Source organism: Danio aesculapii, chromosome 8, assembly GCF_903798145.1.
Source record: "Danio aesculapii chromosome 8, fDanAes4.1, whole genome shotgun sequence".
Classification (NCBI taxonomy): Eukaryota; Metazoa; Chordata; class Actinopteri; order Cypriniformes; family Danionidae; genus Danio; species Danio aesculapii.
The window spans coordinates 32,470,760-32,484,657 of record NC_079442.1 but is presented as its reverse complement, the minus strand read 5'-3'; the positions used below and the strand labels follow the sequence as shown (position 1 = coordinate 32,484,657).

The 13,898-nt window shown below is 36.6% G+C and overlaps 1 protein-coding gene across 6 annotated transcripts in view; it reads left to right on the top strand.

Moving 5' to 3' along the window:
• Positions 1 to 13,898, top strand: part of nfic (nuclear factor I/C) — a 242,356-nt gene that overhangs the window by 210,192 nt on the left and 18,266 nt on the right. For 5 of the 6 annotated variants that reach the window (XM_056463753.1, XM_056463754.1, XM_056463757.1 and 2 more), the window contains 2 exons: positions 7,441 to 7,600; positions 12,345 to 12,430. In XM_056463753.1, coding sequence (XP_056319728.1) covers positions 7,441 to 7,600; positions 12,345 to 12,430 — 246 coding nt within the window. The remainder of the gene's footprint in view (positions 1 to 7,440; positions 7,601 to 12,344; positions 12,431 to 13,898) is intronic. The other variant, XM_056463758.1, reaches the window with a different exon arrangement.

The following is a 13,898-nucleotide window of genomic DNA, read 5'->3' as shown; positions in this document are numbered from 1 at the left end:
TGCACTGACATGCTGGATTCACCTGATTTGTTGACAATGGGTTGCGGATCCATTTTCTTGGCAGTTCATGGGTCCATTTACTGGGCCTTTCCCCTTCGTAAAGAAACTTTACAAAGATGTCTGTTTCTCATTTTGGTAGCTTGCTAGCTAGCGTGTTAAATTTTAGCACTCAAATGACTGAGATGTAGCCAAGAGAATACGATAATTTTTCAAAATAAAAATCATTTAAGATTGTTCAGATTCAGATAATAAATAAAACAGAAATAATTAAGAATTTGGGAGCAGCGCGGTGACGCAGTAGGTAACACTGTCACCTCGCAGCAAGAAGGTCGCTGGTTTGAGACTCGGCTGGGTCAGTTGGCATTTCTGTGTGGAGTTTACATGTTCGTGCATGGGTTTCCTCCGGGTGCTCCGGTTTCCCCTACAAGTCCAAAGACATGTGCTATAGGTGAATTGGCTATGCTAAAATTGACCGTAGTGTACTGTATGTGTGCAAATTAGATTAGATTAGATTAGATTCAACTTTATTGTCATTACACATGTACAAGTACAAGGCAACGAAATGCAGTTTAGGTCTAACCAGCAGTGCAATAGCAGCAAGTGCAGGATACAGGTATAAGTTATAAAGTGCAGTTATAGAAAAACTATGGTGATATTTACAGATGGATGTACTATGAACATTATATACAGGTTGTATTAGCTATGAACAGATTTACAATAAATGAATATATGTACAGGATGCTATTAATAGCAGAAGTGTGCAGATAGATGAACATAATTACAAATGTCCATGTGCTGTGGGTATGTCCAGTTCAAGTAAATGAATCAGTGCAATGAATATGTGCAAACTTTAAATGTGCAAATGTTAAATAGTGCAGTGATTGTGAGGAGTTTAAGTTAGAGGAGTGTGGGGGGTGTATTGGGTGGGGGGGGTGGGGGGGGGGGGGGGGGGGGGGGGGCAAAAGAGTCAGTGAGGGGCAGAGTTCAAAAGGAAGACAGCTCTGGGGAAAAAGCTGTTCCTCAGTCTGCTGGTTTTTGTCCGGGGGAGCCTGAATCGCCTGCCGGAAGGCAGGAGAGAAAACAGTCTGTGAGCAGGGTGAGAGGTGTCCTTAAGAATACTGCGTGCTCGGCGCAGACAGTGTTTCTTCTGGATGTCCTCTATGTTTGGCAGTGTAGTCCCTGTGATGCGTTGGGCAGTTTTCACCACCCGCTGCAGTGCCTTACGCTCAGCAACAGAGCAGCTTCCATACCAGACTGTGACGCAGTTGGTCAGGATGCTTTCTATTGTGCAGCGGTAGAAGTTCACCAAGACGGCTGATGAAAGCTGGTTCTTCTTTAGTTGCCTCAAGAAGAATAGGCGCTGGTGAGCCTTCTTGACCAGGCTGGAGGTGTTGGTGGTCCAGGAAAGGTCCTTAGAGATGTGGGTCCCCAGGAACTTGAAGGATGAGACAGGCTCAATGGCCATCCCATTAATGTGGATGGGATCATGCGAGCCTGTTCGTCCCTTCCTGAAGTCCACAATGAGCTCCTTGGTCTTGCTGGTGTTAAAGAGCAGATTATTGTCGGTGCACCAAGTGGCCAGATGCTGTATCTCCTCCCTGTAGGCAGTCTCATCATTATTGCTGATTAGACCAATCACTGTGGTGTCATCTGCAAATGAGTGTGTTTGGATGTTTCCCAGTGATTGGTTGCAGCTGGAAGGGCATCCACTGAGTAAAACATATGCTGGATAAGTTGGTGGTTCATTCCACTGTGGCGATCCTAGGTTAATAAATGGACTAAGCCGAAAAGAAAATGAATGAATGAATTTCTTGTGCGGCCTGGTACCAATTGATCCACGGGGGTTGGGGACCACTGGCATATATGATTCTACAAAATATCTAACAAAAATCATGACTTTCCATTAGTCTTGTTGTACATGTTCCAGCCCAATCTCGTGAGAAAATGTAACAATTTTAACTACTTTTGTCAGAATAGCGTCTAATCTGTATAAATTCATATGATTTAATTTGCATGAAAATGGATGATTTTTAAATGGAGGCATATCCATAAAACCCACCCATAAACCTGCTCCTTATTAGGGTACTAAATCATACAAATCATACAAATTAACCACTAAATCAAAAAGTTATGAAGTGCCATCAGATTGTGTTGTGCAGTTCACTTTAACTCAGAAACAGAAAAAGCATGGAATTTTCTTTGTTTTTTAATATAACCTATCATTTACCAACAGAACACTTGGATTGTGTGGTGTATTTTGCACTGGGCCATTCTGTGACACTTTTGTGTTCTTTAATCTAGCTTAATGCCGGTCACTATCAGGACATTCGTTATGGTTTGTTAAACAATGAAGGGTATATGACATTAGTCAAACATCAGGGTGAGTAGATGATGACTTAATTTGTCATTTTCCAGTTGATCTGTCTCAAATATACAGTTTTATGCTGTGTATTGTAGTTATTGTGCTCATATTTAGTGAGTATTTTCTGTTCAAATATAAATGTAATAAATAGAAGTTTAAATGCAAGTTGGCATGCAGTTTCTCCAGACTTTTTAGGCTTTATATGCATTCTATCAATCAGCATAAAGATCATAATTAAAATATAAAAGGCAGAAATCCCCAATAAAGATATCTTTTGACCTTATATCGCAGCCCTATCCTCAACACAGGCTTGTTGGAAATACGTGTTTCAGCCTACATTTTTGTGAAACCACAAAAGCTTACCTAAACAGATATGTTTGACTGTAGTTTCTAGATAAAATGAACGCTATGGGGAGGTATGACACAAACAATTTTTTTTCGTTTTCACACTAATGATATGTAGAGGGACATATGTCAAGGAATTTTGTGCAGTTCTTTGCACAACACCAAATAAATAGCACAAAGCAACTCAACAGTATTTATTATTTGTAATTGAATATGTTTAATTAACCTATTTGCATATGGACAAGTTTTCTGGTGTGGTCAGTTTGCCTAGTAGGTCGTTTTGTACAGTGTTGTACTTGTCATGCAGAGCACTCATTTTCAAGTCCAGGGAAAGTCCACAATAGAGATAAAAGCAATGTAAAATCAAGGTAAATATATGCACTTTTTCTCTTATGTTTGCTTTTGAAATCACTATTGGTTGGGTTTTAAGTCAGTGGTTTGCTGTGAACTGCACGACAAGCCCCACCTTCTCATAAATGTGTACAAGAAAGTGTATCTGAAATTTATAACAAAACACCCTAATGACCCGTTTCCACTGAGTGGTACAGTACAGAACAGGTCATCTTTATCAGGCTTGCGTTTCCACTGCCAAAAGGGTACCAATGGTGGGCGTGGTGTACGACAGAAAGTTTCAGTCGACATCCTTCTCACTAGAGGAAATGTCAAAGTAAAGGACAGTATGAAAAGCACTGCTCACAAAACTGAATACACATAAATACTTGCGGATAAATGTTCATTACTAACCTTTCTATGAACAAGATGTGATTATAACTGCAGATCAATGATAAATAGCCTACTGTAACGTCTGCAATAAAATAAATAAATAAATGCAACATATATGAACACATACAGATCCTTACAGTTTCTGATATGTTACCAGTTACAGAAAAACTACACACACTCAATCGGAATTAAAAAACAACACGCAACATATAGCCTAGTCAGTGCAAACCTCTCATCTGCATCTTTAATCTTTAAACAATGGAAGCGGCCATAAAAGCATTCTGAACCATACCGTACCATACTTTACCACTCCACAAGTAACTTCCTCACCTTAGAATTATAAGGTTCTATCTGACATTTTTGTTAAAATTGAGTTACAGACATATTCTTATTAAATGACAACTTTTTTACATTATGGGATGTTTTTTTATAAGTTGATTACATTTTAAGACTTTTTTTATAATGTTACACACATACTGTTATGGAATATATATATATATATATATATATATATATATATATATATATATATATATATATATATATATATATATGGAATGCCAAAACTTTGAAGCTCAATATCTTAAAATCATTCAGAACGCAGATAGAACCTTATAAATTCCAAGGTGACGACTTATCTTAATTTGCAAAAGTGTACATAGCGCACTTTGGTGCAAAATGATATCCACAGCAACATATTTTACATTTTGCTAAATTGTATCTTGAGGCATGTATGTCCAATGAGCCTGGGCTGCTTTTCATAAAAGAGTGCTCTCTTTATTCTTACAATTTAAACAGTTTTGTAATGTTCTGATTGATTTAAGTAATTGGTCAAATGAATTATTTAACATAACACAGAAAAAACTAAAAAAACATTTATAAAATTGTGCTTATGAAGGAAAACTATATCCCTTGAAATCAATTCAAAAAAATGTTTTTTTAAATGGAGAAGTTCATTTCATTCCCTGATTGTGGCTGTCATTTGAGTCCCATCAATCTCTCCAGCACATTCACCACTGGGATCTTTCTGCCTTCTCTCACTCTCTGGACCAAGAGTTAGCTCTGCCTGTATTGTCTCATTCTGACAGTGGCATACAGAACCAACAGAAAGTGTGAATGACTTTTCCTCAGGGGTGCCTGTAGGAGAGTCATGTGCCATCGCCACGTCAGACAGAGAGCCTGAGAGAACATGAAATACAGCCAAGAAGTAGGAAATCTCAGTGTCTAGAGGTGTTGCTGATGTTGGCACATAAACGGGGAAAGAAAGAGTGAGAGAGAGAGAGAGAGAAAGAGACACGCACATTTCTGAATCTTGCCCTGTGGCAGCCGGGCTCCGCCGATTCTGCAGACTCATTGAAATTCCCAGTACTGCAGTCTGACCGTAGCCAAGCAGTCACAAAGAACAGCCGCACCGACCCACAATGCCGCTGACTCACTCACCAGCTATTGTTGTGCAGGGCAGTGAGTGTGCAGTTTTACCCGGCCAGAATGCAAACGAGAGCCAAACCCTCTGAGAGAGAAAGAGAGCATGATGGAGGGTTTTATGGATTTGCGGCCGGGGTAGAACGACAGAGCAATGCATAATGGGCCGTTCGCTAGAACACTGCACACAACGTTACTCTGTTTCTCCCTCATAACTGCTGATGCCACGAGGAGGTGGAGATACAATGTGCCACTGGACTTTCTACTAGTTTTTTTTAAAGGGACACAATTTTTCTTCTATGCATGCCTAATAAAATTAAGAACATTTGAAAAATGCAGAATGTCTGGGAAAATCCCTGGAGAACTAAATTTAAGCCTCACAACATTATCATGTTCTGTATAAAAAACTGACACATTTAGTGCATTGGGTAGCGCTGTCGCCTCACAGCAAGAAGGTCGCTGGTTTGAGCCCTGGCTGGGTCAGTTGACATTTCTGTGTGGAGTTTGCATGTTCTCCACGTGTTTGCGTGGGTTTCCCCCACAAGTCCAAAGACAAACGCTATAGGTGAATTGGGTAAGCTAAATTGGCTGTAGTGTGTATGTCCTAGTCCTCCAGGTTGGGGGTTGAGCGTTGGGCTAACGACCCACCTCGTAAAAATTAGATGTTATGAAACACCAATATGGTGCGGCTAAATATCAACTTCGATATAAACGGCCCTGGGAATAAGTGAGGTGATTGTCAGAATCAAACAAATCTAACTTTTTTGTATCACCACTCACAGTTGATTCAGTTGAGCCCAATGCATTATGGGTGTTGAAGTTATCCAACTTTTTGGAGCAAAATAAATTTCCACAGCCCCTTTTTGTTTTCTCCAAACAAGAAAGCGCCAAATTCTTCCAAAAAATAATCTTTCCACTACATAAACAGTCAAGCTTTATTAAAAAAACACACCTTTCTAGTTGTGAATCCGCTTGTTAAGTCATGACGTATCGGTGACGTATGGAAAACTGTTTCCGGGTCCGAGCTGCCACTCATTTGAATTGAGAAAATATTAGTTTATGATCTTTGTAAATCATATCACACATTAAAGTGAATTTTATATAAAATCATAGTGTACACGACAGTCTCTGGGCTTGCTGCATCACAAATACCAAAATTATAACAATTTATAAAAAACGAATTTCTGGCCATCGGACATTAGGCATGGATATATACATTGTGACCATGTTTTTCGAAAGTATTACATGGCTTTCTAAACGTTTATTATTACCATTTGATGAGTCTCCCCATACAGTTTGAGATGGCGCTTGGACCCGGAAGCCACTTCGCATGACGTCACACTTAACAAGCGGATAACCACTTCATGTGACACAATAATGTAAACAACACACATAAACAGGGTTTTTAACTTATCTGCAGAGTGTGTGCTCCAACGCAAATGAGGGCAACAGAGAGGATAAACTTAAGAAAATAAGATGTTTTTACTAATACTGTGTTCCATTCAGTGTCAAACTCAACCTAACTTTATTTCTAAAGCACTTTTAGTTAACCACAATGGGTACCAAAGTGCTGTACATATAAACACAAAAACATGCAAATCAGATGCGATGTTCTTTCTTACTAATTTCTTACTAAATTTTGACTTATGCATGGAAAATGATGCAGAATGGCATAGGTTTGCATGTGTGCAATCAACAGAGATGGTTATTTACTATTCTTTACACAACCGTCTCTCTGTAATTAACAGGTTTTATCTGAAATATTTGAAATCATTAATATACTACCAGTAGATTTTTTTACCAAATGTTCATTTCCCCGCGAATGCATGGATTGATGAAATGTATGTCTTAATTGCCTTGGAGAAGCCAGCATTTATAACCATAAATATACATGTAGCAGAATATACATGTTAACAAAATATGAGCAATTTCTGCTCTTTGTTTGAAAGGTTATTCTCCCAGAACTCTGATGTGTAAAAAAATGAATATTAAATATATAAATAATGATATAATCCTCATATGAAGCAATGTATTTATTTTCCAATCTCTTTGTGATTGTTCTGAAGTGTCAACGTTTTTGGTGAATAGACAAAAATCTCTCTTTTGATTGAACAAACGTCATATGAGTATTATGAAAGAGCATGATTATGATTAAATACTAACAGCATTTTCATTTTTCTGTGAACTATCCCTTTAACCCCTAGTATAGTGCCTAGTGCCCCTTGTATAATGCATGTTTACCAGTGTTGAAACATTTCAGTTCTGTTGTATTTTAAGTAGCAGGTTGGAATCTCTCACTTTTTAAACAGAATGGAACACTGCATTAGTGCGCCAACATTTGACTTACAACAACAGTTATTTAGCTTGTCGTACATAAAATTGACAAGTGTTATAGTAATATAATACTTATATAAATATATAGTAATATAGTAATATAATAGTATATAAGTATACTATAATAATAAAATGATCAAATCTATCAGCTGGCCACGGTGATAGTAGATGCATGTATTGTGATGTTAGCTGTGTAGAGGCAGTGAGGTGTCCCTCCCCTCAGTGGCTCACTGTTGCCCTCTCTTCCTCTGCAGCTGAATGGCAGTGGTCAGGTGAAGGTATCCAGTCACTACATCTCCTCTCAGATGCTGGCCCCCCCACCACCCCCTGGCCTGCCCCGCCTGACGCTTCCCCCAGAGTCCAAATCCAGCACCACCTCTGCAGATGCAGCCTCCAGCTCACCCACATCCCCCAGTAAGTGGGACGATTTCATTCCGTTCGTCCGTCCAATCGCCATCTCTGTCCCACCTTTGACAGGGCACTAAACCTTTAGCCAAAAAAAACAAACGCACATAAACAGTTGGAGATTGATACATTTGATACACATTTTTGGATTCATTACAGTGGCACGAAGAATAATAAATCCAGTGAAACTAATTGAAGTGAAAGTGAAGATGGCTGGCTCAGAGTTAGTGGTCTGGCTTATGTCACAAACCATTTACATTTACAGCAGCATACACAGTGTACAATTACATGTTTGGTCACCCAATAGGCCTTTAAAGAAATAGTTCACCCAAATACGAAGCATTTCTTCACAGTTTACTCACACTCAGTTGGTTCTAAATGTTAATATTCATTCACTTCTTCTGTTGAACATAAAACAAGATATTCTGAAGAATGTTGGAAAAAAGCATCCACTGACATCTGTACTAGGAACAAAAGTATACTATGGAAGTCTATGGCTGCTTTTTCCAACATGCTACAGTATGTCGTCCTTTGTGTTTATCAGAAGAAAGACACTAAAGATGAGTTAATGGTGGCAGAATTGTCATTTTTGGCAAAACTATCCTAATAACTAATGTAATATAGCTCATAATACAGCTTTTCACTATAGGAGTACCTTACATTTACATGTAATATATATATATATATACAGTTGAAGTCAGAATTATTAACCCCCCTGAATTATTAGCCCCCCTGTTTATTTTTTTCTCCAATTTCTGTTTAACAGTGAGATGATTTTTTTTCAACCCATTTCTAAACATAATAGTTTTAATAACTCATTTCTAATAACTGATTTATTTTATCTTTGCCATGATGACAGTAAATAATATTTGACTAGATATTTTTCAAGACACTTCTATATAGCTTAGTGTGTATATATATATATGTATATATATATATATATATATATATATATATATATATATATATATATATATATATATATACATATATATATATATATATACATATATATATATATATATATATATATATATATATATATATATATATATATATATATATATATATATATATATATATATATAAATTCATTCATTCATGTTTAAAATTAACTGATAATTCCATTTTTATTAGAAATCTAATGATTTGATGTGTAATAAAGTATACAAAGTCAAAACTATTACAGTGTATTTTGGGCCTGTGCTGTGATCAAATGATGAATCAAATGAGTCTTATTCTAAATATACATGAGAGGATTATTTTGTATATAAGCTATTTTTACACTCATTGACATTTTTATAGGTGTTTTCTGGAAATCCTAATTAAAATGTTTGATATTTGTGCTCTTACACTCACTTTCATTTTGATGCTTTAAATACCCCTTTTCCTCTTCTGACGTGTATAGAAAAATTGATTTATTTATACATACAGTTGAAGTAAAAAATTATTAGCCCTTCTGCAATTTTTTTATATTTCCCAAGTGATGTTTAACAGAGCAAGCAATTTTTCATAGTATTTCATATATTTTTTCTTCTGGAGAAAGACTTATAGTTTTATTTTGGCTGGAAAAAAAGTACTTTTAATTTCTTTTAAAAGCTATTTTAAGGTCAATATTATTAGCCTGCTTCAGCAATATATTTTTTTCAACTGTCTACAGAATAAACCATTGTTATACAATGACTTGCCTAATTACCCTAACTTGCCAAATTAAGCCTTTTAATTGCACTTTAAGCTGAATACTAGTGTGGTGAAAAATATCTAGTAAAATATTATTTACTGTCATCATTGCGAAGATAAAATAAATCAGTTATTAGAAATGAGTTATTAAAACTATTATGTTTAGAAATGCGTTGAAAATAAAATGCTCTATCCGTTAAACAGAAATTGGCAAAAAATATATACAGGGGGGCTAATAATTCAGGAGGGCTAATAATTCTGACTTAAGATTGTATATGTTAGTTTCAGTGAGAAAAACACAGTAAGCGTATTTCCTTTAGTAACTTATACAAACACAAATATATTTAGATGACAAGTCGATCAGCTTTAATGGGCCAGTGCTTGCCGCCCTGTCCATTAATCATGCTAATTTAATTATTAATGCAGAGAACAGCTCAATATGTTGGCCATCCGCTGTGCTGCAGAATCCCAGATGATCAATCGCCTCGATACACCATCTCACACAGTCAGATTCAATGATCAGCAGGATTATTCAGCTAGAATCACGTCTCATAATCAAGTCCGCTTATTCAAAGAGCCATCTGATAAAGATGGATGTGGAGATTGTTAAGTTGTATGTTTACCAACCGAGGAGATTTTCCTAAGAAACATAAAGCTTCTGTAATTGCTGATATTATGCTCTTTGAGAGATGAAGGCGCGCATACCCTATAACAACAGGCTGGATATACATAAACAGACAACAGAATAAGCCTCCGCCAGACATTGTATTTATTTACACAGTCTGGCAGTAACAAATACACAAACTGTGACCAAATGCTGCATCAATTCAGTGTCTGAGTGAAACAGATGCAAGCCATAAACACTTACTGCAGTTAAGATCTCAACTGAATGTAGTAATGAATAACTGAGTGATTTAAACACCAAATCAACCAAAAACCAGCATTTTAGACATGTTGAATCAGTTAATTTGAGTATATGGCATGTCATAGAACAGCTTTTTGGAAAGTTATGAAATTTGGTACAGAGATAGAAGGTTACTCAACATTAACCGCTGTAAACCTGGAGTCTCTTACTTACACTCTTTAGAACCTCCAACTACCCAATTTTGCACTGATATTTATGTTAATTTGATTTCTTGGCTAATGGCAAGTCGATTGACCTTACTTATTTACATTTTAATTGATTTAGATAGTGATATTTTAGGCATTTAGGTCAATTTGGGCACCAGCCATTTTGATTATTATAGTAAAAAGCTGTATCTTATGAATACATTGAAGTTGCATCCCAAATGACACTCGATACACTAATCACTTATGTAATTATAACCTCAACCATGTAGTGTATGAGTTTAGTGTCATCCCAAATGGAAAGCTAATGATTTTTTTGCTAATGGAAATTCAAACTGCTTCCCAGTTGACCTTTATCGGTTGCCAGATTATGAAATAAATTGGCAAACTACTAAGTAGGGCCTCTCAGGAGTACAACCAAATTCACTAGGGAGGCATCGCAATTGCATACGTTGGAGAACTCTGCTTGCAAAATCAAAATAAATGAAGTAATCCAACATCAGCGCTAATAGCTCCGATAGCAAAGCTGCAACTGTTGAGTGCATGAAGTGTTCAACATCACATGGCATAGAATAGTGCGTAAGTAAGCGATTTGGGACAAATCTAGTAACGTTATGACGTGTGAAATTTATTTTGGGCACCAGTCCCTGAATCATCTTGTTAAATGTAATACAAATTACACACAAAATATAAAAAAGTGCTAATAATAATGTTTTGTTGCCAATTTTTGTAGGGCTTATTATCCAAATCATTGATGTGATGCTAAAAATGTATTTGCTGTGTTTCTATTTGAAATCTGTTTACAACAATGTCACCTATTGGTCAATATCAATACACATTTACATCCAGGGCTGGATTAATATCAGGGCTAGGAGTAACTGAAGCCCCAGGACTCGCAGGAGGAGGGTGCCCTTGATTGGCTGATGAATTAACTTGTGTCATGATGCGGGAAACACCCATTTGCATTAGGCTTTCACATGTGAAGAATTAATTTCAGCTAGCTGCTGTTCAAAAACAGTGTCGCTGCTAAACTATATGGCTCGGAGTGGCTGTAGCTCAATCAGAGTTTTAAATAGCCCCATTTAGTCCCCAGTAAGGGTGAGTAGATGTCCTGTTTTTCCCCAGGAAAATCTCTCATTTTCCAGGACAGTTCCTTATTTTAGCTCTACCGTGAGAATGGTACAGTCAAAGGTAGACTAACCAAACACATCATAGAAGAAAAAATAAAACTAAAACAGTATTCGTTAATAACGTACAGTAAGAGAAGCCAAGATAGGTGGAATCATGCAGAATGGACTCATAACTGAAGTGTGCAAACAATTTAAATACAGGTAGCCTACACACACAGTTATCAAAATGTCCATCGCTGTCGAGGATCTACCTCAAGAAAATACATGGTTTAAGTCTAACTGAACCACTTAGAGAGCAAACTTTTAAATGAACGAATCTCCCCTTTTATAAAAACGTCAGTAATAATCTGGAGCAATGAAATACTGGCGTTAGCTTTCATCAGACAATATATCTGTGGAAAAAAATAATAAGCTAACCTTCTGTAATTGATTGACCATATGGGAAATTAGAAGCATGACCTTTAAAGATATTTGAGGGATTTCTGCTCAGCTAAAGTTAAAGTAAACTTTTTAGATAACCCTATTTAAAGTATTTATTGTAAAGTGCTCATTTAGGAAGTATTGCAAATGTGTTTTTTATTATTTTTATTTTTTATTTTGGCAGCCTTTTTAAAACTGTAAAAGTTTATGTGAATAATTTTGTTTGCTTGTACACCTACTTTTGTAAAATGGAAAACATCTATAATATTCAAATTTAAATCAAGTGGTAAATTAGATTATACAATAATATAAATTAGCAAATTAATAATAAAATTTATTAAATAAATAAATGGGCATAAAATAAATGGGGCCCTTGGGTTTGCTATAGCCACAGGGCCCAATATGTTCTTAATCCAGCCCTGTTATATCATAATGCAATTGTTTGTGTTTTTCAGCATACTCTGCTCCCGGGACGCCACCTGCCAACCGGCCCTTCGTAGGAATTGGTTCTCGAGACCCTGGCAGTCTGTATCAGGCACAGGTATCATAGCCTAAACCTTCTTACACACTTCATTCATCCACACACACACTTCAAATGAATTGTAAGGCTTATTATAAACTAAACTGAATAAATGCATTTTAACTACTGGAAACTTTAACCTCTTCTGAAAAACATTCGGAAACTTAATTTCAAGCAGTGCTGGAAAGTTTCCCTTGAACCCCAGTGGCCTGAGCAGCTCTAGTGTGCTCCCTCAGAGAGACCCACGTCTGCTCTGTTCAATTATACATCACAAATGAGCAGATACTGGATCCACCGCTGGACCAACCACATGTAGTCTTTCACATTAAATATACACCCAATGCACATGCCTTAACCAGTATGTGCTGAACTCATCATAGAACGTCTGGAGCAGTACTCATTATTTTTTCTTTGATGTAAAAATTTAATAAAATAGTATTCTTTTAATATATACAGTATTATAATCAAATGATGTAATGTTTATATAAATTATGTATTAGTTGATATGTTTTTTGAGGATAAACATTTGTGCAGCTTGTGCTTAAAGAACACCTATGGTGAAAAATCTACTTTTCAAGCTGTTTGGACAGACATATGTGTAGGTGTAGTGTATAGACCCTCATATTGGGCTGATATAAACACACCCAGTCCTTATTTTTCAATTTAACAACATAAAAACGATGGACCAATTGGAGCGGTTTTCAGACCGACCGCAACTTGACATAGGAGTGCAGTCCCCCCGCCCACCGAATTGATTGACAGCTGCGTATTAAGTTGTGTCCGTAGTAACGCATATAATCATATCAACAAGACATGAAGTGCGCAAAGCAACCGGGAATAAACGGTCTGTTCAGTTGGCTAGGATCATCAGTCATCATCAAATGTGATCAAGAGTGTTTTACAAGTTTAAAATGTTTTAAAACAGTGGGTGTGTAATGAATTACAGCAATTTACTTCAGCTTTACCTTATCAGCACAGCCACGTGTCTCAACAATTATAAAAGAAGATGCTTCAATCTCGGTTTGTGGACGTTAAATCAGGTTTATTTTGTACATTAACATAACAGATATTTATACAGCAGTGGAGATTAACCTGTATCCTGTCACATTTGCGTGCAAAAAAAGCTAAACGCACGCTGTCTCTGTGTGTGCGTGTCCGTGTTTTGTGTATGTGTGTGTGCGTGAACTTTGTAACGACATTGTGTGTGACTCATCGTTGCAACTCTACAACAAATGCATCAGATAATCATTGGTAAAGTTCTTACTGTAGTATTTCTCACAAACGTTACGTGAAATCTTGTGTCACTATATGGGGCATAAGAATAAGACGTGTGTTTGGATATAACTGACCACATTTTGTTATTATTGTTCGTTTGCTGGAAATTAGAACTGAATTTAGAAATACTTTTGAAACAAGTCTTTGCGCTTAACACACAAAATGAAAAATGTAGGCTAATGAATGTCTTCAGTGGAGTGCTGAATTGGTTTAA